Consider the following 27486-nt stretch of genomic DNA (forward strand, 5'->3'; position numbering starts at 1 on the left):
CCCTTGAACCACACGTTTCCTTTTATAAAACATTTTGCATAAAGTAGTCACAAAGAAAAAATGAATTCGAAGATTTGACGTTCAATGAATAACGTCACACGAATCTGACAAATGTTTGCCGATTCACGAAATCGAACGCCAAAACACACACCGTAGGAGTGTCTGCGCGAATTTGAGTACTTTTAGCATGTACAGTCGACTCCCGTTATTACGAGGGCCGGCGGACTTTCACAATTCTGTCGTTATTGCCGGAGTGAAATTTTTCACACTCATTTTGCTCAAGTTTATAGCCACATACATGTCTGTTGGAATCATGTACAGGTACACCGATACCGCACGCCGAACACATAAAAAACATGTTATGTGCCTCTTATTGATGCTGAATTTTTATCTAATGTTGATGAATAAAATGATATAAATAAAGTACATTTTAAAGTAAAACATTTGACAACCTGGATCAGAAGAAGCCGAGAAGAATAGCCAAGTGAGAAGAAACATTCAAGTCCGTGCCGGTAAGTACGTCACACGTCCTGAGTGTACGTTTTGCTTTCGTCATGAATTGGCTAAAACCAGTCAAAAGAGGGCGCCACTATTACCAGTATGTCTGGGGCCGGGGGCGCAATGTTATTGATCGGAAGATGAAACAAGATTGCGTTGAAGTTCTTACAAAGGTGCATTGATAAGGCGCTGACAGACTTGGAAAACGTATGATGCCCGAATTGGGACAAAGGGTTTGTTGTTTACAGCTTCAGATAATACGGTTTGGGAAAAAAGTCGCTGTATATGGGTTTCAAATGTTTTTGTTTGTGTTACGAACCATGTGTTTCACTTTTTCACGTGTGCGCAGTAAAACTCTCGAACATTAAGGTTCACTTTGTATACGTTTGATTTCAATGTTACAAGCGATGTGTCTAAATGGTGTATTTGTGGTTCAACTTTCAAACGACATATTGTCAGTGCAACTTTCGCACGTACATGTATATTGGTTTAATGTTCGAACGTCACAGTTAAATTTTTAAAGGTCTGGGTTGGAGTGTGAAGTGAAGTTTGGTTCCAGCTCAGCTCTTGTGAGTTTAATGAAAAATGATGAGACGGTGTAAAAGCTGAACCTCAGTAGTACTAACCATCCGCCTTGAGGAGAAGCACCCCCTCATCGGTTGGAAAGAACCATGGTGGTGAATGTTAGCGACACGACCTCAACGCGTGCATACATGCATCTGTCATCAACGTGCATTAATTAAAGTGCAGTTCCCATCAAAAGAGCGTCCATTGCTAGGAAAATTGTGCCCTCGCTTGGTCCAACTGGGAACTCCGTACCAGCCTCGTTTGCCTGTTACCTCTATTATAAACTTAAAAGGGTGGGATTCCGAATACTCAGATGACATTGTTTTTAAAACCAACGAAAAATTTGGGAGCCTGAGAGAAATTTGGAAATACCACAGAGTCATAAAACATGCGGGTTTGCAACATTTTTAATCTTCGATTTCGGGAAAGTTTCGAACTAGCTAGCGGGTTTAAATAGCTCAATGCAAGTTAGCTTCAACAGAAAAATTGACACTGATACTGAAGTTCCACTTGATATTATTACTTTAAGATGAAGCCTCAAAGACTATCGATAATTACAACAGTAATCCGTAATGAATACATGTAATGGCCTGATCACGTGACAACGAACTGTTTCGATATTCTCATTGCATCATGGGGCTGGATGACTGAGAAACAAGCCATGTATTTTATGCGATAAAACCTGTGGAAAGCGAATCGGTCAAAAATAAATTTATTTTCTTCAGAAAAAATCTACTTATCAAGTAAAAGACGGATGAAAAGTACGCAAGATATTTTTCAAAATCCTGAAACATTCTTACGAAGACAAAAACACCCTTGAAAAGGGCACCAGTCACTATATGCTGAAAAATCACGTGATTGGTCAAAATAGGATGAATGAACGTCGAGTCATGATTCTGGTTGGCCAGTACTAGCTCACTGACGTTCACGACCTTAGTCCAACATAGTAACTGGTGTTTATGGAAGGGATCGTTCCAATTTTCCTTTTCTAGTAAGCTTAAACATTTAAAGTTTTCTTCCAAATCTTCAACGCCCCGTCAACTGTGCGACACGAGGTAGTATCGTTGATGGGAGTCATGGCTGTGCAGCTGAAAAAGTTGAGTCGAAATTTACGCAACATCCACCTTTTTTAATTCATTTAATTCATTTGAATTCTTATGTTGAACTCATTTTCTCTAAATTAAGAAATTTTTCATTAGAAAAGAAGTTTTTTTACAATGCTTCTGGCTGAAAATGGATTTGCCCCTTGCGTGGTTACTTTCCAGAAACCTACTTTTGGGTTCCCAAATAACGATCGGAGAATCCAACTTTCAGTGGCCAAAACAATGCTTCAGATTTCCCGACCGCCGGACTTAAATTTTTCGGCGAGACTAAAATTTTTGTTGGCAATTTAGAAAAAAAGTTTTCTTCGTGTTTCGTTGTCGCTGTGGTAAAAACACGTGAGCAAAGCGCTGGTTCCCGCCGCGCCGCACCCGTGGAAGAGAATGCGTGATGGAAGGTGGCAACCAGTCTATTCATGCCGCGGCGACCGTACCTGTACGTGATGAGAAATAACCACGACGCTAGTCCAACCATATGTATTAATTCACTATAATGGACAACACAGTCGGCATTAATTTAATGCCGTAGAGTTTTCTATAATAACTACATGTCGTTTGTGGAACTCCCCTGTCGACCATATTTTGAAGAGGCTTGTAACACACTCGAGCACGGACGGCAAAGTGGAAATGGGGCGGAGTGACTGTAATAGGCCCGACTACCAAATACTCCTATTACTCTGCGAAGACACGGCCCCGCCCGCTGTGCATGCAACGCTAGCGACTGGTAACAGCTTGTGGGCAGGCGGGGTGATCCATGCCGGCTGGGCCTGGCCGGTTATACTAACCGGGAGAGCTAAGACAGTGGTGGACAAGGCACCCACTCGAAAAAAAAAGACTTGAGAAAATAGCTATTTTATAGACTTTTCTTGTCAGAAGACTAGGAGGTGTAGATTCCTAACCAGTAATACTTCCAGAAACCTTGCATACACTGTAGTTCGAGCAAAATTAAAATGCATCTCTTCAAGGTCTTTGAGATACGCATGAGTTAGTTGGTTAGTGCGATGTTCCTGTACCTCATTCTCTTTATTCTATCTACCGTGTAGGTGCCGAGTTTGAGAGGTGCCTTGTTGGCAAGGTATCAAGTTGGTTTTTGTATATGTGCCGAGTTGGTGGGTGCTGAGTTGACGAGGTGTCGAGTTGGCAAGGTGCCGAAGTGACCGGTTACCCATCTATCACTTTGTAAGTGCTGTTTTTGTTAGTCCTAATATTATTCTTCAATAATGCAGGACTGGATGGCAAGCAACTTCCACTTACCAAAAGCCACTACCTGTGAACTTCACGGAACTGACTGGGTGTGGCCAGAATTTCAGTCGTCTGTCACCCCTACAGATATTTTAACTCTTCTTCTGTGAAGCAGTTTGGCAATTGCTGGTGAGGGAGACCAACCGATATGCAGATCAGACACTATCTGCAGAATCCGCAAACTCTCAGTGTACTTGGATTCCAACGGATGTTCCTGAAATGATGGCCTTTGTCGCACTGCTGCTCTCGATGGGCATCAACAAAAGGCCTAGCTACGCAATGTACTGGTCCAGGTGCGAAGTTCTTCGAAGTCCTTTGAATCCGTCGACAATGTCTCAGCTCGCAACCGATTTATGGCACTCTCCACTCTCCACTGCCCTTAAAGCACAGGCACCCCTACAGAAACACTAGTATCCCTCACCAATCAGGACGGTTTCAACAACGTTTATGTTTGTGTGATTGGATAGCAGGCATAGAGGTCTAGTGCTGAAGTCATCAGACGCCATTTTGAACGTCCAACCTTTGCTCACACACCTGCGAAATGTCAGACTTAGTCAACTGTCACTTATGACCATTATAGGCTATTAAATGCGATTCATTTTTACGTATAAATTTCACCTAGAGGTTTTGAGGTAAAGATGTCCTACGTCTTTACCCCCACGATATGTTTATCTCTTATCTCCGTTCCAGCGCCTTGGGAAAATGCTCTAGCTCTGTTTGGAGACCGCGCCAGTGACTAGCATAGCCTTCAGTCATGGCACCCTGGATGCTCAGCAACACCACTGCACTACAGGGTGTCCCAGAAACAAAACAAACCCCGAGGAAAGGGGATAATATGCCCAAACCATGAGATATGATTATAATGTATAAGGATCTCCGAAAAGTAGAAGCAGTATCCTTTCTAATGATACCTTGATGGTATCCCTCCTGTCATGCATGACTGAACACCATTGTCTTGAAAATGGGGCTTCTGAATCAGTTGTAACACTTTGGATAAACCAGTGAATGAGGTTGTCCTCTGTTGCTTGGCCTGGATAAGATATCAGGGGCACACCGATTATTTACACATTACGTAATTCAAAGTTAATTATGCACCGACACCTTCCGCGTGTCCAAGTCCATTCCTCCTGCAACTGGTTCCCCTTGGCTGTCTCGACAAGTTGCTGTCGAACTGCAGCAACATTTTCAGGAGTTCGTACTGTGCGCCTCCTTCCCGAATGACCCTTATTCAAATTAAGGCTTGTCTCGTGTTCTCGGTATTCGTATTTGCACACATTTTCCCAGATGGTCGACTTTGCAAGTAGATCCCTATCAGGGAAGGCTTCCCTAAATGCAGCTTGGGTGGCTTGAAAGCTTTTGTTTTTAAGAAATTTCGTCACGACAAACACTCTTTGCTCTTTGGTAAGTTGCACCATGTTGCAGACTTGCTGTCCTTCTTCGAACACTTTTCAACACTGCACTGGCCTACTCGGAGCAAGTCAACACGTTTAAACCGGATTATTGCATAACTTGAAAGTGACAAAAGGCAATCTTCCCTCATTAACATGACCTTTTGTTGTCACTTTCAACCAGGACAAGCATGACAGAGGACAACCTCATTCACTGGTTTATCCAAAGTGTTACAACTGATTCAGATGCCCCATTTTCAAGACAATGGTGTTCAGTCATGCATGACAGGAGGGATACCATCAAGGTATCATTAGAAAGAATACTGCTTCTACTATTCGGAGATCCTTATACATTATAATCATATCTCATGGTTTGGGCATATTAACCCCTTCCTCAGGGTTTCGTTTTCTCCTGGGACACCCTGTATAGCTCCCGCTGATGTAGAAAGTGGCTTTTCAGGGTAGTTCCGATTCGCAAGTGTTTATGAACAAGTCCACATCTTTGCATTTTTACTTTAGTTTGTTCTGTTGTAAAAACTGTAAAAAAAATACTTATAAATAAACAAATTAAAATTTTAAAAGGTGGCCGCTAAAAAGGATGCAGCCGGGGACGCTAAACATGATTTCTTTATAACGCCGCCTTATATTGAATGGTTACAGATGGACTTTGTTTGTTTCATCAACACGTCGCGAGTTCTTGTTATAATAATACATTCCTGCCTATTTCTCTGACGGGGGTTAAAGTTTTCTCACGCAAAATCACTTTGCAAATGGAGCGCGGAGGGGGACTTGGATGACTTCTGAATGAGGGCGCTTTTTATACCGCCAATGAATATAACAGTTGAAGTGAAAATGTTTTCTATATATTTACAAGAAGAATCAAACAAAATTATACGAACTCAACTTCAGAATTTCTTGGTCTGTTGAAGTTTAAAGTGTATTCCTCTGATTCACTTACATTGACAAAAATATCATTGACTTTGGCAATAATTATGGATTGGACAATATTTCTAAGCAATCAAAAAGTTATCTTTAACCAAACATCAACACACTGAAAGCCATGTCCCGTTTACTGTGAAAGCAATACGGACAACACTGATTTGTATGTGTTCCTTCTCTGTTTCCCCTTTTATTTTTCGAATTTTTCTGAGGTGGGACAATTCCATCGGCGTAAATCCTAGGGGTCGAATGTATCACCCCCTCCCACTTTGCAAGGTGGGGGCAGGGCTTTTGAATTAAATGGGATTGTCAGGACTTTTTTCGGACTTCATAACGACTAAAACTATCACTCCAAAAAGGAAAATCATAAAGGCCATATACCATTCTGATGTATGCTTCTCCATGAATGTATTACATAATTACAGATGTACATTTGTATCATGAACACTGCCCCCTACAGAATGTCATATGGTGTCAGCTCCCACCACCGACCCCCCCCCCCCATTTCCTGCACAAATTTATGCCACTGGACAATTTCCCCTCCCTGGTATTCTTGGATCCTTCTAAATACACAATAGCACGTATTTTGACAGTTCATACATAACAGGTGAAATACTTAACATTAAGAAAGACTAGAAACTGCAAGTTGCATAAGCGAGATTCCTCGGTATGCAAACCTGTTTACATTAATACCCAAGACGAGTCAATTACATAGCACCAACTTAAGTTTTTGGTATAACATTTACGGACGAGATATGAAAAGGCAAAAACCCTTTGTTTTATGTTGTGTAGTTACGGGGATTTTTTTTTCAGTTGGGCCATGGGGCGAAAGCATCCAATGAACGACTTTATTTCTGTTTCCATGCAGACGACACAGCCTTGCATGGCTATTCCACTGACCGTAATAGGTTATTCAGTGCCTTGCGACAAATGGAATTTCTAGGCGCGTGCCTCAAATAATTGTTTGCGTGACGTATTCACTTTATACTCTAGCCCTACCCCATCTCCTCTCTTGCATCGCCACCTTTGTTTAGAGTTATCTTCCGATAAAAACAACCTAGATATTATCGGCTGGGGATTTGTCAAAGCCCTGGAGAAGTATTTACCAAATATCAGTCAGATTCCTATTTTTCTTGAAAAAAATTCCACAAATGATGAAACTTCAATTGGAGTAAGTTTGATGCATGTGGCTTCTTGGTGAACGCGGTTCGAATCCTGCTCAGGCCGATGTGTGGGTTGAATTATCAGACCCTGTACCCTAATCTTTCCTGGTTCCCAAGAATATTGATCTAGGGTATTCCCAGCATGTTTGAACTTAAGAGCTACTTTGATGGCAACGGTGCCTTCGAGGAACATTTGGTTTCAAGGACGAGGATAACACTATTGAGCTTTAAGTTAAAATTTGTTAAGTAAGGATTCAAATTCTGGGAACAATTATTTAAGTCGCATTCCATAGTCACGTTTTTGTTCGTCCTTACGCATGTATTATCATTTCATATCGCTAGTTTCAGCTACATGGTCAATGTGATGTTCAAAAGGTGTTGCAAGAACTATAACGAAATCAATGTATATTCTAAATATTCTAATATTCTAAATATCAACGTGTTGTAATTTGGTTATAAAATCAGTACATGCAATTTTTTCAGTGTGAATCGTATTGCAAATTCAAGCTTTTGCCACTTTACTTTTGACCCGTAAAGAGAAGCGGAACTCGAAACGAATTTTGAAAAATATGCGGCAATAGATCCTTTGCAGAACATATACATACTTTACCCATTATTCTAACTGAAAGAACTTGAAATGTCAGAGGTCACACAAAAAGCCTTTTGCGAGTTAACTCTGACTACACTCTGGTACACTGAGTTCTTTAACTGCCAGTGAACATAACAATTTGAATTCTGTATACTACAGACACAGTTGCTATTATACCCAGGAAGATATGGGACAGAGGGTACCCCCCCCCCACACACACACACACCCATCCCTATACACACTCTAGACTGTTGTTACCTAACATATCCCCCTAGATTTATGAAAAGAATTCCTGAGCTTCAGACCAAACAATTACCGACACAAAGGTTGAGGCGCTCTCCGTCCCGTATTTTGCTTCATTGTGGTTGCTATACCTCGTAATTTGGGGCAAGCTTTTGCTTAGTTAAATAAGAGACGCCTTGCTTCAATACACTGTTTTGCATGGACAAAAAGGGCACAATGGAACTAATCAGCTCTGGAGATGGCGCTTGCCCTGAATCATGAGGTATTGCAGTTTTGTAGTTTAGTTTTTTAGAATTCAAATTATGTTTATGTGCAATCAGATAACTCATTGTACCAGACTTTATTCAAATTTAACTCGCAAAGACTTATTCGTAAACAAGGACAGCTTAAAAAATATTGAAATAAAAAGCAGCTTGCCGGCCTGAGTTTAATCCAATTAATAAAAGTTGTCCTTTTCCTTTTAATCAGGAGCTTCAAAAGTTGGAAAAAGCATGGCTATTTTTCAATAATAAATGAAGATTTGTTATCACCAATAGCAATCAGCGTTTGGTCACATTTAGATTCCTTCGAAATTCCAACTTGACGCCAAAAAAATATCTTTCTCCCCATGCACTACCGGTACATAATTAATGATGTACATGTATAGTATATTTTATGTTGGTAACAAAGCAATATGCACAGGCATGTTTGAAGTACTTCATCACTGAATAAGAGACACAAAAATATTAATTTGCTGGTCACAGTTAACCAATCAGGTCTCCTCCTCCACTAGATCTCTGCGTATTAAGGTCACTTTTTGTCCAATCACCGCCATTCCTGCAAAAATAGGGAGAAAAGATTATGAGTATTGCGATGGATCAGAAATTACATGGAAGAAAGGTGTCAAAAGTTTAAAATCCTCATTGCTGTTTAAATCGGTCATCTCGGTATATGCAACATTCGACCCTGACGAAAAATTCTTTATGACTTGTACAACCTTCAGCTTTAAAATATATTTGCTCGTCGCCCAGCGCCCGAAGAGGGCGCTGGTCAGGGCTGATGGCTTTGCTCTGTGATTGGTTACTCTGTGCACGATCTCTGGTTATCACTTCCTGTCAGCGAAGCGTTATTTTAAATTTTGATTGGCCAATGGCAGTGCTTTGGCATAGGTGTAATTTTCGGCTTTTATGATGAAAACATGGCCTTGGAACAATCACTGTAATTTATTTTCTCACTAAGGATCACTGATCACGTGTCTTTTGGTGACAAATTATAGGTATCTTGTTGAATTTTGCATGAACTAATAAAGGATAGTGTGCGGTGGCTGATCTCCGTCAGGAATACACTTTTTTATTGTACGGCGTTTATAACGACCTGTTACGGCGTTTATAACACCCTAATTTATAGCGTAGTAACACCCTGTTTTAAGGCGTAGTAACGCCCTATAACGGCATTGTAACGCCCTATTAGGGCATTATAACGCCCTATGGGGCATAATAACGTCCTAAATTAGGGCGTAATATCGCCCTAATCTCAGGCGTAATAAACCATCTTTTACGGCGTAATAACCCCTATAAAGGCGCTATAACGCCTTAATTTACGGCGTTATAACGCCCTAATAGACCTACAAGGATGGCCGCAGACACTACAAATACTATGCGCATAAGCGGAGCCACGTGTGTTATTGCATGGACGCCGTAGAGCGTTATTACGTCCTAATAGGGCGTTATTACGCCTTAAATAGGGCGTCATTACGTCATAAATTACGCCGTAAAATAAAAAAGTGGATTCCTGGCGGAGGTCAGCCACCGTAATAGTGAAGAGATCAGCAATGAGAGAAAAAAGAAAAATATCGAATTCATTACCGCCACATTGAGCGAGCTCGCGCGCCTTGCAGAAATTTACCCACAATGCTCTGCGCGTCGTTACCTGTGACCCCGCGTGATGTATTTCCTTCACTAAAATTTGTGCAAGGCCATCAGCCCCTCGCAGAGACGAGCAAATAAAATATATCCCTTCGGTGACGGAGTAAAGTAGAAATTTTAAAGTTTTTTCTTTAAAGGTTGGATCACGTACGCTTTTTATGATTCCAGTAACGACACTTATGTTGTCATAGTTACGTTTTGAAATGTGTTGTTTAAAATGTGCAGCATGAGTTCTGATAAAGAAGTTTCCATAGACTTACCATACGTTTGCTGAAGCGAATTCTGCGCAGGGCGTTGAGTGGGTGGGACTGCCCTCTAGCGTCTACAACTGCCGATTCTTGGGACTGTCCTGGTTCTGCCTCAAACGATCGTTTTTTCGCTCCTGTGTGAAACAAAACACGCCAAAAGTTGTCACTCATAAATGGAAAATCAACATTGAATTCCTCATGCCAGATCAAATGTATCGAAAGAAGGCCTCTTTGACAAGAAGCCCGATTGCGAGAGGGATTGCTAAGACAGACGCGCATGCCCGGTCCAAGTGTGCAGTAGGTTGACTGGCACACGAACTGGATTAGCCCGATTCGGTTCAGTGAAGTTCCCTGCAGCAATTTCTGACACTATAGGCCGTCAGCTGAGACTAAGAAACAGGATGTAAAAATGAGTTCCGTTCCAGCGACACTGGGATTACCTTTTGAATGCATAAACGTGAGGTTCTGTACATCCCAAACATTATGTCAAAAGTTCTCCCAAAAATTTCTGCAATTTTTTAGGAATTCCGTCTCAAAGTTTGCCATAGTCTTGTATGCTAAAATGCACAACATACGCTTCCAAGGCTTTGTTTGGGCACTTCCAACCTCAAAATTAGAAATCTGCGATTATGTCAAACCTTCAATATTATACATTTTGATTTGTATTGTGAATATATATCACAAATTCAGAAAGGACAACACGTGATTTTTGTCAGGTGACACCACAGAAAGACTTTATTATATTTTTTTTCAAAGATTTTTGATCTGGTAGATACCACCATTGTTCTTCTGGTCTCAAAATATTTCACAATCTGGCTCATTAAAAATAAGAATAAAAAAATAAAATGCAAAAGGACAGTCAATTTGTTTTGTTCAGTACAGATACCAGGGGGCTGGGATGTCCAAAATGGAGATGAAAATGTAACAAATTGCTGACAGCAGGGGAATACGGAACTCAATGTACTCATAATGTAATTATGTTTCCGAGCCCCCCCCCAACCAATTATTTTGAGCTAAAAATGGCTCCCAATTCCAAATCAAATGACTGTAATTCAGACTTTGATGTGATTATCTGAACCTGGGCCATATGATTATGAAAAGGGCATTTAGAGAAATGTCCCCAAAAGGTTAATCTCACTGGTTAGTTAAACTGATCATCAAAAGAGCATATTTAATTTAGATGTACATGCAAAGTTGTTTGTATACATGTAGATAAAATGCCATAATGCAAAGGTAAAAGAAACAACTCTAAATGAACAAGACAGCTACGAAATCCAGATGCTTTGTGCTTCCTTGAAAAGACAACACTGAAGAGGACTGCAAATTGGAACCCTGGATCATTGTCTCATTACTCTCCATCAAAATCATCAAGTACAGAGCCATCCTGTCCTATAACAGTGTACGAAGAGGTAGGAGCATCTGTATCAGTTTTCAAATCAAACGTGTTTGATGATAAATATCCTCCCCATTGTCCAGAGATTCGGCCACACTTCTTGATGACAATGTGGAGGAGTTGGCAACCTCACACTTGTTTCTCCAGAATGGTTTGTGGGCGCAGAGCTCAGGATAATCACTTTTGAGCCAGTACTTCAACTTGTCACTGTATTAGAAGAAATAGTTAGAATTAGACGGGTTAATATTTGATGAGTTACTGGGGAATGACTGGAACAGAAGAAAGAATAAATTTGTGAGATAGATCATGCACATGATCCTTCAACAGCTCGTTATCTTCCATTATTGATGTACATGAATCAATATTGTTAGCTTGAGAGTACACATCACATACTGCCCATGCAATACCTTCTCTTTCTAATGCAATGTCATTGGTTGTTGATTTGAATATTTTATAAAGTCAGAGTCGATTTTGTAAGTGCTGGGGCAATTTGAATAACTGTCAACCTATCATACCAGTGCAAATGAAGGTTAGTTCTGTCGTGCTTCTTGATCACAGTCGCGAACAGTTGGCAAACTTTGACATACGATTTCCTGGCCATCAATCACTATCTCTGTTGAACATCTTGTAGGCCTCTTGGTGCTCCATCTGAAGTTCACTCCTTCAATTCAATCAGACAGTAAACAACGATTTTTATACAGGTCACTTCATCCAAACAGAATTTCCCATCACACCCCCTTGAACCCATTTTGGCCTTACTGTAGCAATTATGCTTGTACAATTCAGTAAGTCAGAAAGGTGATTAGATTGCAGGCACTGTGCACAATGCCCTTCAAAAAAGGTGACACTAACTACAAGTGCAATAAATGTTGCAGGTATGTACTTCAACTTGCCAGTATTAAAAGGGCTGGATAGAATTGATATGAGCCAACAATTACCAAAAAATGTCTGACTGTGTTGACATGCAAATGAGGACACCGCAGCACAGTGGGATCTGGAACAAGTGCTAGTTTCCAATCATCACAAGTAGCGGTTTTAATCAGAGTTTTGAATGAAATATAAAAAATCATTTCCTTCATTACTGTCAGCATTATTCACCATGATTACGAGCACGACCTTAATTTTAAAAGGAGCCTAAGATAATGATAATGAGCATCGAAAGACATGAGGCTAGGATTATTTTATTTTCCCCCAAATAAAGGAAATATTTTCAAACTGGGTATAAAAAAAACGAAAAACACATCAATCAAATATTGTCTACAGCTTACCCTTCAGGATCCCTGCTTTTCTTTGTCAGGAACTAAGTGTATAATTTATGTAACGAGAGGTGTGATATCGAACCTCCAGAGGGACACAATCTTTGTACCAAATGTGTATCAAAACATTCTCGTCACTTTTGCTCTCTGCTACTTGATGAAGCATTCCTGGAAAAGAAATTGAAAATAAAATACAATTTAAACCATCATGCTTGTTTTCTTAATCTTATAACTATCTTGTTAAAATTGCCAGTCATTTTTTAGCCATTTGTTGAGTCCAACTTACTAGAAATAGCTTCAATGGTGGGCATGATGGGTTAAAATTGAAATACCAACATAGACATAATAGACCTAAATCATTTTTAAATTTCGAAAGCTACTTCAATCAACATGCCCTTCCCTGATTGCAATGTAATTTAATGTAGCTTACCTCCATCAGAAATTTCTGCTTGCAACAGTTTATCCTTGACACGTTTCCCATGTCGAATGACAAACAGCTCAACTTTACTCCATGATGCATGCAAGTTATACATAAAGGCAACACACAGACATGCCATCTGCCAGAAGAAAATCTTGATCTACCGGAAAATTTTTGCTGAAAATGTTTTTCCCCAGAAAACACTTGGTTGAATTCTCAGATGCGATATTTTCTTGTCAAGGGGCAGGGGTAGTCTAGCATTATTGGAATTAATTATGTGACTAGTATATGCTTTGCAGGTGGGATTTGTACTTGCCTTACTCGGAAAAGATCTTTAGAAGTGAATGGAATCATCACATTGTCATTTGTTAAACAACAGCTTTTGCAGGTCCTATACAACACATTTGATGGGCGACGCACGACGGACGACGCACGACGGACGACGGGCGACGCACGACGGGCGACGGAAAATGGCATGTTTGGACCTGGTAAATGGCAGAATTGGGACCCAACAAAAAGCGACGGACGACGGGCGACGGCAGATATGGAATTCCATACCATAGGCACAGTCTGTGCAGTTTGCGAGTGGTCCCTTGCGCTCGGTTTGGTGATTTCGCGATCTCTGCTGCATAAATCAAGCTACTCTTTGGCACATGAGGTGAACTTCCTCCATTGGACATTTGTAAGGGCTTTTACCTTCAAATTTGACCGATTCTACATGCATTAAACACCTGAAATTCGTCGATGCTGCTGTCCGCATCGCTAGAGGTCACCATGTTTACTGCTTTGTGTCATGACCATTTGATCTCCATTATGGGTGCGTTCGATTAGCTTCCACGAGTCGACTCGGGTTTAACTTCGTCCCCACCGTCTCGCTTGTTTGACACAATACACACGGCCATTCCCAGGTCAGGTTTTCCCCTGCAAGCTAATCGAACGCACCCTACAGACTGGACAGGACATCAGGTCCAAAACGCGTCCCGCGTATGCGTATTTTCAGGAGGGTAAATAACGAGCGTTGCGAATTTCGTTGCGAGTACTTTCAAATTTTTGTGAAGAAAATTAGTAGCATTCAAAAAACTTTAAATGACTAGCAGCTTTCAAATAGAACGCTCCAATTTTTGTCCCGTATTATGAATGTTCCGGTTTAGTCAATGGAGTGTGTTTTCACTTTTAATTGAATTTCACGTTAAAAAAATGATTCAAAACTCTGCATTGAAAACTTTATTTCATGATCCAGCTCCCACAATTGTAGTTGCTAAATGTGCTGAGGTGCTGCTTCCAGTTATTACTGACATTATAAATATGTCTTTAGAAACTGGTGTTTTTATTGATACGTGGAAGAATGCAATTGTCACCCCGATTCTTAAGAAAGTTAATCTTGAATTTATTCCAGAAAACGCTCGTCCGATTAGTAATTTGATGTTTTTCTCTAAATTGGTTGAGAGGGCTGTATTTAAAGGAATTACATTGGTTGCCAGTTGAATTTCGAATTCAGTTTAAAATATTACTGACTGTTTTTAAATGCATTTACTGTCTTGCACCGGGTTATTTGACTGATCTCGTTATTCTTAGGACACCGTCTCGGTATAATTTTAAGATCATCCAATCAACTGTTGTTGGAATATCTGAGAGCAAACATTTGGCAACTTTGGGCAGTCGGTCATTTTTAGCTGCAGCACCACAGCAGTGGAATGTATGACATACTTAACTTTAAGCCTATATAGGCCTAGTAAGAAATTTATGACAATCTATCTAGCCTAACAGGCTTTGTATATGAAACTTTACTATCTCGAAGTTGGGACCGTCTGAAATGTTACTTATTGGCATTATTTGAGTGGTTTCAAAAACGTAATGAATAAATGTGTCGTTTACTCCCCCCCCCGATTTCACTCGAAAAATCTCCAAGACAGTCAGGATTTGTGTTTGTCGGATCTAAAGACGCACTGAACCCAAATTGTGTGACGAACGATGTGATATGAGTGACAGAATTCTTCGGTGCAGAGATGAAACCAAAGTGAGAAGCAGAGTGCAGACGTTTCTGGTGAATGAAGTTACAAACAAGGGGATTCTAAGTCAACACAACGAAAGAAACTTTGTCTGCATCACAAAATTATTCGTTCTCAGTTAAAAACTGACTTTTTCATGCCGAAAGTAGTTGTTAAATGTAAATCTTTAAGTCAGGTTGTGAACTCAACTTTTCAAGCTGATTAATAAGTGTTTGTTTTAAAAACGGCAGTAAGTTAGTTTGGTCGCTCATTTAAAGCTGCGCTTACTTTATGCTCACAGAAAAGATGCTTACACTTCCGTATACCACATGTCAGTTTTCAATCTGTGATTGAATTTTATTTAGTACAATTTTTCCTGAGAGTGTAAAATTAAAATCGTTTTATTAGTGATTTTTTTCAATGTTGGCTCATCGAAACCAGACGGAAAAACACATGGACAGTCTGGACATCATATTTACTGACAAAACCTATTGCATGTCCTGGTGCAATTCTCAAAGTTTTACACACTGAACAAATCACGATTGAGCCGACCCAAAGTAAAAAAATATTGCTAAAGCGAGACCGTAGACAGTAAAAAAATTAATTAAAAACAAACACACAAAAAAGGTTAACATTATCGCTTATGAGTGGGTTAGTTAATAAGAAAATGGTCAGTTATTTTCGGAAATGATATTTTTGCATTTTTTGTTTATTTTTAGCTTGTTTTGGGGACGGATGCCGAGGGCTTAGCCATCATCCCATGAGAAAAAGGTTATATTGACCAGAAATGCACAGCATACAGCATCACATTACCCTCCTGAAACGCCGCCATTGTTCGGCCGCGCATTTTGTGCACAAACAATGCGCAAATGTCCTATCCAGTCTATATAATGGCGATCAATGGTCATGACCAACAACTTACGACCTTCGTTCGGGTCTCGGATTGGACAATTTGTAGCACGTGATCAGGTTACATCATTCGCGAACGATTTTTAAACGTGGCACATTTCGCATATGGAGCTTCCCCAACCACAAAATAGTTCACCCTTTCCACCCGGATTATAAAAAAACTGCAGGATAGCTTGTGGAGAACGTTTGCATTTGTCATCTCTGGTAATTTATGTACTCGGTTCTGTTCAGAAAATCTATTCCCACAGTTGCTGGAACAAAACTAAAGAATATAGGGGTTCAGCTGACGGCTTACTACCACTGCCTGCGTTCCTTGACCAAAATATAATATTAGGGTTGTGAATGGTTTGCCTGCACAAACCGCAACAGTTCAATGTAGCCTATGCCCGTTTACCATCCTCGACGTTCAGAGCTTAATGAAATATTATCCGAGTTCGAAAGATGATTTTTGAAAATAATGTTGACCAAAACACCCAAGCTGACCCCAGACTGTCACACAGCTCCTATTTTGATCCATATGCAGAAAATTGGACGACATCAGATTGCATCTAGGCCTACATGTATTTACTGTTCTATATAGCCATTGGGATGTAGGCCTAGTTATTGGAGAGTCAATTTATTCCATAGAAATTTTCAAATATTAGAAGTTTATTTCAAGAGCAAACAGAGCATAATTCAGCCCTAATTATTACTTGGCGCAAGACGCCATAATTAAGGCGTGCCTTGACTTTGGGTGGTGATGGGGGCGGGGATGTCCCTCCCGACACAAATGGACGGCAATGACGATTCCCGAATAATCTTACTCTCCCCAGTTATTTTACATTACACCAAAATACTCTCAACAATCAATTCTTATAGGCCTATCAAACACAGATCGTTCAATATTTTAGACCCGTGCTGTTTATCCAGTACCGAGACGTTGAAACGGACACTCTCCCTCTAACTCTGAATGTGCTTTTTAACTATGCCAAAGAGTTGCCGATAATGATCCCGAGGGGGGACGGGGAGAGCCCCTGGGCCTCAAGGTATTTTTGGCGGAGACTGAGAAACGGCAATATCCTCCATTCCCCTTCCAAATGCACCGTGAAGGGCTCACTCTGGTCATTCGTGTGGAAGTACGGTGTTGAATTTTTTATTTTCAAATTTAAATTCTAATGTGCCTTTCAAACGTCTAGAATACGTAATGACTGATCATGTCTTAATGACATGGAGCGTCATTGGACCTTGGATATTTCTGAACAAGTCTTGTACTCGAACAAAGCAGGTCCCCTCTCCTTGCATACGCCTAATAAATACCACCTTCCAGGCTACAGAATCATACGAGGAAAGGGGCATCACTTTTTAAAAATTCTTTCAATATTTTGTAAAAGTGCGGTCCCGTCTTTGGAGATATTTACGATATGGGTAAAAAAAAAATTGGCTTAACCCTTTCAGATTATTTGGGAATACACTATGCTGCCTCCAAATATTACGGCCCTTGGGCGAGGGCGTGATTAAGTACTCCGTATTAGGGACCAAGGCATTGGTGTTCCATAGGACTTACTTCACCGGCTTTGCACCGCTGGTGCCAGGCGCTGGAGGCTTCGGCCTATGCTAATGCATGCGACTATGTACATTATTATGTATCATAAGCTTTACGAGTAACGGCCGGAGTTAGGCCGTATAATAACCGACCCTGTCCCACGTTTGGAGAAGCAATCCACGGACACACTGAGAACTGATCCGGTGCTTGCCAAACCGTTTTACATTACTAATGCATGACATATTGAAAAAGTACTTCTATTTGTATTGCAGGACTTTGCCCCCGTCTAGACTGATCATGCACAAAAAGCGGCCAACATGCAAAATGCCTCATGCCCACTACGAGTCGAATTCATGGTTCATGTTGCTTCAAGGCTTTTTTTTCATCATCTTTCGTGTCTGAATGAGCCCCGGGATTCGACACCCGATTGTTACCGTATCCTCAATTGGATTCCAACGTACAGACCTCTTGAAATTTGGCATTAATTTTGTTTTTGCTGCATTATAGACCCAATTTGAGATTGAACAATAGGAAAAGCTTTTGGGTTGGGACTGACTACTCACTCTTTAATTTAAAAGTAAATATACAATAAATGACAAGCGATAAGTACAGGACAAAGATGAAAGTCGTTGAGCAACCCATTAAGAAGACGCTATTCCGTTTTGGCGATCTCTCCGTTTAAAGGCCGCGTCCAAATTTTGCGTCTACAGCTAGGTCTTTTCCGGTTAAAACGCATGTTGGCACATACCGTCGCTTTGGAGCCAGTTTCGGACATGGCTTTTTCACGAAATCAAATGATGCTATGCTATCGCCACTATTATCGTATGCTGGTTATACTCACCGCAAGTTCTGGCAATCACTATATCCACTCTTGCTCGGCATCTTTCGTTTCGACCTAAATGGTGATATTTAAAAGACAAAGATAAGCGGTTATTATGGACAAGTTGAAAACAAATTTAGCAGTCAATTTTAGGGGAGAATTGTGAGCAAAAATTGTCTACTTTGTCTTTTGGGTTGCTTCTTTTTTATTTTCCAGGTATCCCAAAGTTCTCTTTTGCAATGATTTTCAAAAGAAAAAGTCGAACCTCTTTATGAGCACACCAATCCTTTTCTCCTGATAAGTTTCACTCTGAGGTACTTCTTGTACGTGGACAAGACGGACTGTATTAAACTAGACACGAGTTATAAAAAAAACCCGAATCTTAGCAGACATCCTGGCCGCTTGCGTTCTTTTTCCTGGCAGTTTTAACAGCTTTTTCTCAGTGTTTTGTAATTTTGTGCGATACTTTATTTCTTGAGAAATAAATAACATCATTAGACCACAGTATCACAGTCACTGGTAAAAATGTATTTTGAATTTGGAATAGTATAATGATCGTCTACGATAACTTATTGTCATCCCACCCCAAAGCGGAAACTGGCCTGTGCTTACTGCAAGAAACGCTCGGTGTAAGCACCAGTGTTTCTCGGGAAATCCAGGGCGAAGTCCCTGGTCATTAAGGTCAGATGGAGAGCCCCTAATGAGAGGTAAATGTATCCCGCCAAGTGAACCACATTCATCACGATATTTCCCCGAGCACAAGGTTAAAGAACCGGAACCTGATGCAATTAATCTGGAAGCGGTGTCCAGACAACGGTCTACTCACGGACCCATACGACCCGTACACAGCACAACATCCATTAGCCTCGGCACCGCTTGAGCTCGAGGTCACGCAATGGGGTAGCCTAAGGGGTAAGGGGGCAGCTGTCCCCTTGTTTGAACTCCCCCCCCCCCTCTACCAAGAGCCTGGCTACGCTACTCAGGTCGAGCAGTCTATATAAATGAAATGTAACTTCTAATAATCTTCCTTCTGTTTCTTGCATGTAAGTGTCCTCTAAAAATGTTATCAATTATCAGTGACGTGACGTTTGTTTACTTTTGACTATTCATTTTCTTCTCTTTCGCATAGTCTGACTCTGAGTATCACTTGTTGAGTGAAACCAGTGGGCACGTACAATGTACATCAATTCCGCAGCCCTTAAAAAACCTTTCTCGATGTCACATTACTCGTTTCGATTTTTTTACAGGAAACCCCAAAGTGAGCTGCCACTTGGGTGCAATGAATTCCGCTTGGCATGCCGGCTTTCAGGGAAAAAAATGGGACTTACTCATCAAGATATTGAAATCGTGTCCATGTATCACGAAACTGACCATTACGGTTCCAGTTGTCGTTTGGGTTATACTCCCGACATCCCTTTATATATTCAAAAGTGCAGAAAACTTACCAGTACGTTGATCCTGAAAACAGTCTTTGTATTGAAATGCGAAGCGTTATTGTGCAAAATTTATTGGGTGTTACTTTCAGGATGCCTTACATTTTGGCGTCCTCAGCCTACCTTTAGACCAATTTGGAACTGGAAAATTAGGCTTGGTTTCAAAGCGCGCGTTTGATGAGTGGTGCTTTCAGATAATAAGCCCATCACGGCAGCTATTACCGGCAACATGACGAGGTATAAGAATGAATAATGAAGACGTTGGCGTTGTCTGTAAAGGTCAGCTGCACTTTGGTAGTATCTTTCATCAACGGTTTTTCTAATCCACTTGGCCTTTCAGTTGATGAAACCTTGTGATTAGGCTTATTAAACCTTGATATTTAACACTCTGTTTCATATAGCATGTGCCATTTTAGAGTCTGACCTTCGAGCTGGACAACTTTTTAAAGCCTGAATTAGACCAAAACGCTAATGATACTTTCCATCGATACTTTTCCAAACTCACTAAGGAAATTTAACATTTCCCACAAAATAGGCCGCCGTGTGCAATATACCTTGTATGTTCAAGACGTCCACTAGTCTTGTCTGATAAAAACTTCTTTTTTAATCAGTTTCAAGATCTTGTGGCTTGCTGGGATGTTGAAAGCACGCAGATAGGAAAAATTACCTACAGAAACATCTCTTCAGAACCGTATACTAGCCCTAGGCACCAGTGTTTGCAAGTCCTTTCTACTCCACCATTGTAGCAGTACTGATTTTCACAGCTGTGCATAGTAAGCGCTGAACCTTTGCGTCTTATCTTGATTCTTGACAAATTGGTATTTGGTTCGGTTCGGTTCAGTTAGGCACAGAATATCAGTACGTACAATAAACATCAAATCACATAAAATTAAGGAAAAAAAGAAGAAAAGAAATCAAGCAACTGCAATTGCAAGTGAACCAATGGAAATGAGCTGGTGCCGGGATAGCCCATGAAAGCCAATGGTTTATTTCCAAGGTGGTTCAACAGGCCTCAGACGAATTTGTCAGGGTTGAAAAAGGTCTAAAACAGTTGTAGGAAACGGAATTGAAGGGAATGGAAGTAATTTTAATCCGCGTCACGCCGGATCGGAAGACTTGCGAGTACACTCTGACAATTCCAAAGGGAACGTGAAAGGCAAACAGCTGAATATTAGTCGGGCCCTAATTTTTGCAGACCCTGAAGTTTTCGTACATTGCAAAATTGCTGGTGTTGAATGGGTGTTAATCTATATAACGCCTTGGGTGTACTCTACCCAGTCTGAATAAGCAGTATGTTATATTAACACTGGAGCTTTTTTGGCAGTTTATTGGCAGTGGGCATGATAGTGCTTCCCGTCCCAGTGAACAATCCGGCCCTTAATTGGTACTACCCCGTAGTGCAGACTGGATCGGACAAAACACTTCTTATTTCTCTGTTTGGAGCGATCAGTCCATCTACATGGCCACCCGATTTTGCTTGACGATCCATCGATGGTTTTCAAGTCACCACCTATTTGGCCTCTGGATTCCCCCACTCCCATGCCGCCTTCGTCCACCTACCACATTGCGCAAGCGCCGCTTGCCCGTCTTCTCTACTGCAGCTTCTCTTCTGCACTTGAAATTCTCTTCCAGGACCTGGATTTAGAAGAAATACGAGAGCTGCCATTAATGAATGCAACACATGTTAATCACTATTGGAACTCAGAAACTCCATGCACTTTTTTCGTTTTGGATTGTAATGGGAGACTTTGAGACGCGGAGTTGCGGCTCACATACCGGTCCTTTTCACCAGTTCTGAGCATGCGTGAATTGTTGCATAGATCTGAGCACGCATAATACTGTGAGAAAGGACCGCTATGTCTGCTGCCACCTGTGTTTCAAAGTCTCCCTTCGGGAGGGGGTGGAAGTAAAGTTCCCTAGCAAACGGTGGTTTTTGTCCCAAGGAATATGGTAAATATACATCTGAATGAACGACTACAAGATTTTTCAATATGCGTCCATGTTCGGACAATGGCGAGATCTATTGTTTTTCTATCATTTGTGACACTTTAACACTGTATGTCGTCATTATTTTGGGTTCTGATTTTCCAAAATGGAGTCGAGCCGTTTCCAAATATCTAATCACTAAAATTAATGGGAAGTAATGAAACACTCAAGGAAACCATTTTGAGGAGCATTAGGGGAGAGATTTTCTTGGCCTGGGGAGGGCGTTCACACACGAGCACAAAGTAGGAAAATAACCAATATTTTCACGTATTGAAAAAATCTTAAGTGTGCAATAGCCTTCATGAGTACATTACAAAATGACCTGGAGGATGAAAGTCAAAGATGTTGGGCATGGCAAGTAGGTCTACTCGAGGACCACCTTCCCGAGTGGCATCAAAGGGGAGACTTTGGGGTGAGGGTGGCATTTTCAACAATCAGAATTGTAGACTCGAGTCACTTGACTGGACTCGAGTCGGACTCGAGTTGCTATTTTTGTGACTCGTGACTCGTAACTATCAGTTTTAGAAGTGTGACTTAACTTGGACTCGTAAAAATTGATTTGCTATCACCTCTGTCAACAATTTGAAGATACAGGTACATATATTTTGGAAGATTCCATGCAGATAACATTTCAAAAATGTTGGCACACTGCTCTCCGATTCTGCTCATAACAGCACTTTTCATCCCACATTCGTTCCGAAGACGTTGTTGCACAAACTGAACTTGGACATGCAGAAATATGTATATTTCGATTGGTTCGAAAATTGCACGTATTTTTGATAAAGGTTTCGCGTCAGGTGTGGAGTCAGGGACATGTATTATGGAATTCTCTTGGCATTGTCATTTCAGCTTTTCCTCTAAAAGTTCCAGACATTAAGCTTCACCCCTCAGAAAGGCCCAAGACAGTTACGTGAAGAAAACTCCTTGATTTTTGAGTCCCCGCGCAAAATTGATTCAGCCCCTCATTAGAAAAGTGGTTCTGCATTCGCTTGTGGAACGGCAGCTCCAGCTCCAACCTAGAAGAACGTCAACTAGCGGTAATTCACCTCACTATTGTCGAAAGGGATGAAAAGAGAGGTCTTCTACGCGTCAAGCCAACTCAATCCATTTATCAGACCAGCACAAAGGCTGATATTTCGTGAAAAAAATAGCCATCACTAGTCATAACTGGACTCGTGGCATTATAAATAAAGTCCAATTTCACCCAGGGGGACTCAACTAGTAAATGTCCCCATCAGAAGGACTGAGCAGGGCACTGAAAGAACATGAACAGCCCTAACCACCACATCATCCAAATGCAGTTCTAAACTTAGCCTGGCAGAAAGGTTAATAGTCTCTGATAAGGCATCAACAACAGTCACTAATGTGTGGAAATTGTTGAGTATAACCCCAAGCAGTCGCCACAGGAAAAAAGAAACATTTCTCGTTTCAGTCCCCATTTTGTGACAGTCTTTGGTAAAAAAAAATGAAGGGAATAATATCTTCCCCACCCTAGTATGTTTCACACCAGATGAAGATCTAAGCCCCCCCCCTTCCTAGATAGGTTAGTGCTCCATAGCCTGAGGACTCGATACCCTGAAGGTTTCGACCCACCGAAGGGTACATTATAGTCAACAGGGCGTTAGTCAAGTTTGTCTGAATTCCATAATGGAATAACATTCTGAGGATGGGAATGAGGTGTAATCATCCAAAAATAGTCCTACTAAACGATAAGGTTCGACTGTTTCAGTCGACGAGAAGATTCACTAAAGTCTGCTGAAAAGATTATTTGGTTTGACAGTCCTGCTATTAAGGTTTTCTTCAGATTAATAAATCTTTGAACCATCGAAATGTTGACTTATCGAGCAAAACCATCATCCCCCACCAACAAGAACAGTTTTAATACACAATACAAACATATTAGAATGAATCATCTCGTATTATTCCAGCGATCTTCAGCATTTACGTATTTTGCCCAATGAAGCTATGTGAAATTTACAGTAGTGTTTAATAAAGGAATTTGGCAGTGACCGGGGAAGCTCTACACATGATGTCACCTGCCTCTGGCAGTCGTTTTTGTAATAGTATTTATGCATAGAATCACGATGTCTTTATTTCGATGATAATTGCGAGCGAGTCCGTATATGGTATTCTCAAGAGTAATCGCGTTTCCTCACAGGTTGGCGTGGATTTGGCGGGTCGCAGGACGATTAACAAGCCTTTTCGAGTTACATTTGAATAAAATTTGGTACACTGAGTTATCTGATTGCACATAAACGTAACAATTTAAAGTCTCCAGACTAAAGAAACTGTCGCTATGGCGTGATTCGGGGCAAGCTTTTGCATAGTGACCACCATCTCTGGAATGGACTGGTCCCTTTGTGCCCTTCTTATCCATTGAAAACAGCGTATTGGTGCAAGGCGTCTCTTATGTAACTAAACAAAAGCTTGCCCCGAATCACGAGGTATAGCAACAGCGTCTTTAGCCTGGAGAATTCAAACTGTTATGTTCACGTACATTTTAAGAACTCGGTGTACCAGATTTTATTCAAATGTTACTCGCAAAGGCTTATTGCAGAGTCACATGAACCCAGTCACGGCTAACTTGACCTATAGCCTCCTCCACATAGGCCTTACAACCTGCGCCATCTGTGTCATAGAGTATAGTAATACTCATAATCAGTTCTTCTCAATTAAAAAAAAGTGCAGAATAAGCATCTTAAACCTTTTTACATCAGTATCCAGTTTGCAAAAAGAGCTGCAAAACATAACCAGTTATGGCTGTGGTCCACAGTGGTCTAGCCAGGGTGGTACAACGTGGCAAAATCAGGACGCTGCAAACTGGTTTTAAGGATGACTGGAGAGGGTACAAACGTACGTAGATCATAAATGCAAAGTAAGAATTTTGAAAATAGGTGATGCAAGCGGCGAATAATGTGCAACCAATGCATTCCCGAGTCGCCTGTTATCTCAACATGCAGTATCTTCATATTTTGAAATTTAACGAACAATTATATTTTGCAATAGTCAAACCAAATGTGCGCCTGATATGAGACATGACATTGTCATAACCAGGGCTTTTAATTATTTTGCAAAAACAGGGAGTGGCCACGGGCGTCTCCGGGATTTTCTCCAGGGCAATCAGATTTTTTTCCGGGGGCCATATCAGCAGGAAACGGATAAACTATTACCTTTGGACTCGGTCAATTCTAAGGTGTTTTCAAGCAAATTGGTGATTTTCATCTTTCTTCCGATTTTGGTTTCTCTTCTTTTTTAATTGTTACCTTTTTTCAAACTCCCCTCCCGCTACACGCCCAGTTTTGGGAGCTTGACAAAGGATCAAAGTACTGGAGTAACTCGATTATTTCTAACATGATATTTGGCCTTTATTTTTCCCAACTCTGATTTGTTTTCCGATTTTTAATATGAAGTTCTTATGTTTCAGCTTTCCTAAATGCTGCACGGACGCCCCGGCGAATTATTTTATCTGAGTTCACGCAACAACCAGTTTTAAACTCGGAAAGCACGCCAAAAACTAGTTCCAAAAAAATCGATTTTCGTCTCTTCGCATCTGGTGAACAAAATATTGTGAAGATGTTGAGGAGGGGGTAATCATGGTTATTGGACAGGATTGAACAAAACGTGCACTGTGGACAGAAGTGGTTAGGGGTCTTAGACGTGACCCTCGCTGCTCACTACCATTTTACTTGCCAACACTCCAGGGGTGCCATCCTTACCCCATCCTAGCTCTACCACATTACATTTCTACACACGATTTAGAACCGGGTAACATCGTTATGCTACAGCTGAAGTCGAGGTTAAACCCAAGACGAATCACACTTTCGAAACGAAACGTCGCCCGATCTTTTAGGGGGCGGAAGAAACAAACAAAAACCTGATGAGAAATCGAACTCACAGACTATATGAATACTGAGCAGGAATTTGTCTGAAACCCAAGTAGGTGGCGCCCAAAGGTCTTTTTCGGCCAAAATTGTAAAATCACGCGCGGAACCCCGGTCATTTTGGATGCTCGGCTTATAGGCGCACTATAAGTTTTTCTTCCGTTAAAGATTGAGCTTTCTTTTAAGGCAGCCCAACCAAAATAAGCAGCTGCCCAAAGTGTCGGTATGCTCTGCAGTACTCGAGTCCACTTTTTGTAGACAAGCCGAAGAAATAGGGGAGGGGGTTTCTTCCCGTTTCGTCCCAGTGTCTTGACGACAAAATTAGAGAAGAAAAAACGAGCGAAAGAAATTTTGTCATGTTTGGAACGATATTTGTTTTTAAAAATCAAAGTTATAGTAACTTCAAATTCACTTGCCCAATGTTAAAGGAAACTCGCACCTTGTAAGAGCCCTTGTTTGCTTTAAACGTTACCTACACAACTTAAGAAGGATGGCCGCTATACGAAAGGTGTATAGTATAAAGCCTTAAATCAGGGGGGTGGTGCTCGATTTTGTTTTGCTCGGCATAGCTACTGGGCCAGACCCTCCTCGACAACCCTTCACCTTGCGGTGTGCCAGTTCCTTACCTCCTATCCTGGTCGACTCCACCGTCAGCGGGCCCATAGTGAGGACAAGAGCACTGAGGATCAGACAAACCATCGTCAGAAACAATCCAGACATGTTACCGATTGGATAATACAGATTTCCTACAAAAGGTAAAAAACTGGACGTCAATCCTTGGATGTCGGTACACGGCACCACGACTCGAGAGACTATAAGCTCTACTTCCAGTTCCCCTCGTGTTGATGGCAAAACTGGTTAATCGAAAGAAGCACTCGAAATGATACTTTATATAAAGCGTGCCGCCTCTGCCGCCTACTTCATCTTGCACTCGGTGGGTTGAAAATGAACGTGTCCATTCAGTGCAGACGAAAGAACCTGGCGATGCGATGGGCCACCACTGATGTGGACTAGCAACACGTTTCCATGGAGACCAGAAATATGAGGGATCAAACTGATTTTTTCCTCCGCACAAAGTTGTTCTCGCCCATCGTGGTACGTCTATCACTGCTCTGATGGTCCAGCGTGTAGCTGGGACGTTATATGCGAACTCGCGTGGGCGCTGAACGGGAGATCGCACCAGTCGCCACGTCGAAGATGGTCGGCTACACGGCGACTAGAGTGCATGCAACAACTGTAAATTAACGAGTGCCAGGTTGCAATGCCCAAATACTAAATAGAGGCGACCGATAGAGAGAAAAACACATCAAGTGGAATTTGTGATGTGCATAATAGCTTTGTCTGAGTCGCTGAACGCTTGACATAATTCGGTATCCCGGGGGACACTGCCCCTCCTTCCAAGTGTGTGTAAAAAGCCCTACATTTTAGCCCCACCCATCATGCAGATAGGCCATAATTTGTAGCTCCAACCCTCCCCCTCCCCCCCCAAAAATGACCCCCCCCCGCCACAAACCAAAAAAAATTAATTCTGGATCCACCCTTGTTTGGCACTGTAATAGTTCAATCTGTCTTTTTCGTCTGAATGACTGGTTGTAGGCGTTGGCACTGTGGAGTATTTGCTCAACCTTTCTCATTTTGCTGCTTTGGTCGTGGTTTTTAAATGTCGCATTAGTAAAATATAAATAAAATAATAATTCATGCCAACGGCACTGCACTCTTTCAGAAAACACCTCTAAAATATTAACGGGAAAAAAATCTCACACGAGTGTCACCATGATTTATTATGTTGAATTCACTAATATACACATACATGTATTTGTTTCAGGTTTCGTTGTGAGCCTCCGTTGTGAGCTGAACTAATTAAATGATCTCAAAATGTTAAAATTTACGGACTCTGCAGAATAAACAAATCAAGCAAATTAGCACTGCCTTTGATCTCCATTTTTGTTTCCTCTTCTACATTTCTTCCACACAAAAGGACAACATGATTTCCATTTTA

At 41.2% G+C, this 27486-nt stretch overlaps 1 protein-coding gene across 1 annotated transcript; it reads right to left on the reverse strand.

The window, feature by feature from the left end:
* Positions 1 to 6231: 6231 nt before the first annotated feature.
* LOC110982952 (uncharacterized) lies at positions 6232 to 26663 on the reverse strand. The gene is made up of 5 exons (XM_022241766.2): positions 26114 to 26663; positions 21181 to 21255; positions 18209 to 18262; positions 9894 to 10015; positions 6232 to 8545 (listed from the first exon to the last, which is right to left on the reverse strand). The coding sequence occupies exons 1-5, from the start codon at positions 26205 to 26207 to the stop codon at positions 8534 to 8536; spliced, it is 357 nt and encodes a 118-aa protein (XP_022097458.1). The 5' UTR covers positions 26208 to 26663; the 3' UTR covers positions 6232 to 8533.
* Between the last annotated feature and the right edge of the window lie 823 nt (positions 26664 to 27486).

This window comes from Acanthaster planci, linkage group LG05, assembly GCF_054643075.1.
Source record: "Acanthaster planci isolate LZ-2023a linkage group LG05, COTS_SCS, whole genome shotgun sequence".
NCBI classification, from domain to species: domain Eukaryota; kingdom Metazoa; phylum Echinodermata; class Asteroidea; order Valvatida; family Acanthasteridae; genus Acanthaster; species Acanthaster planci.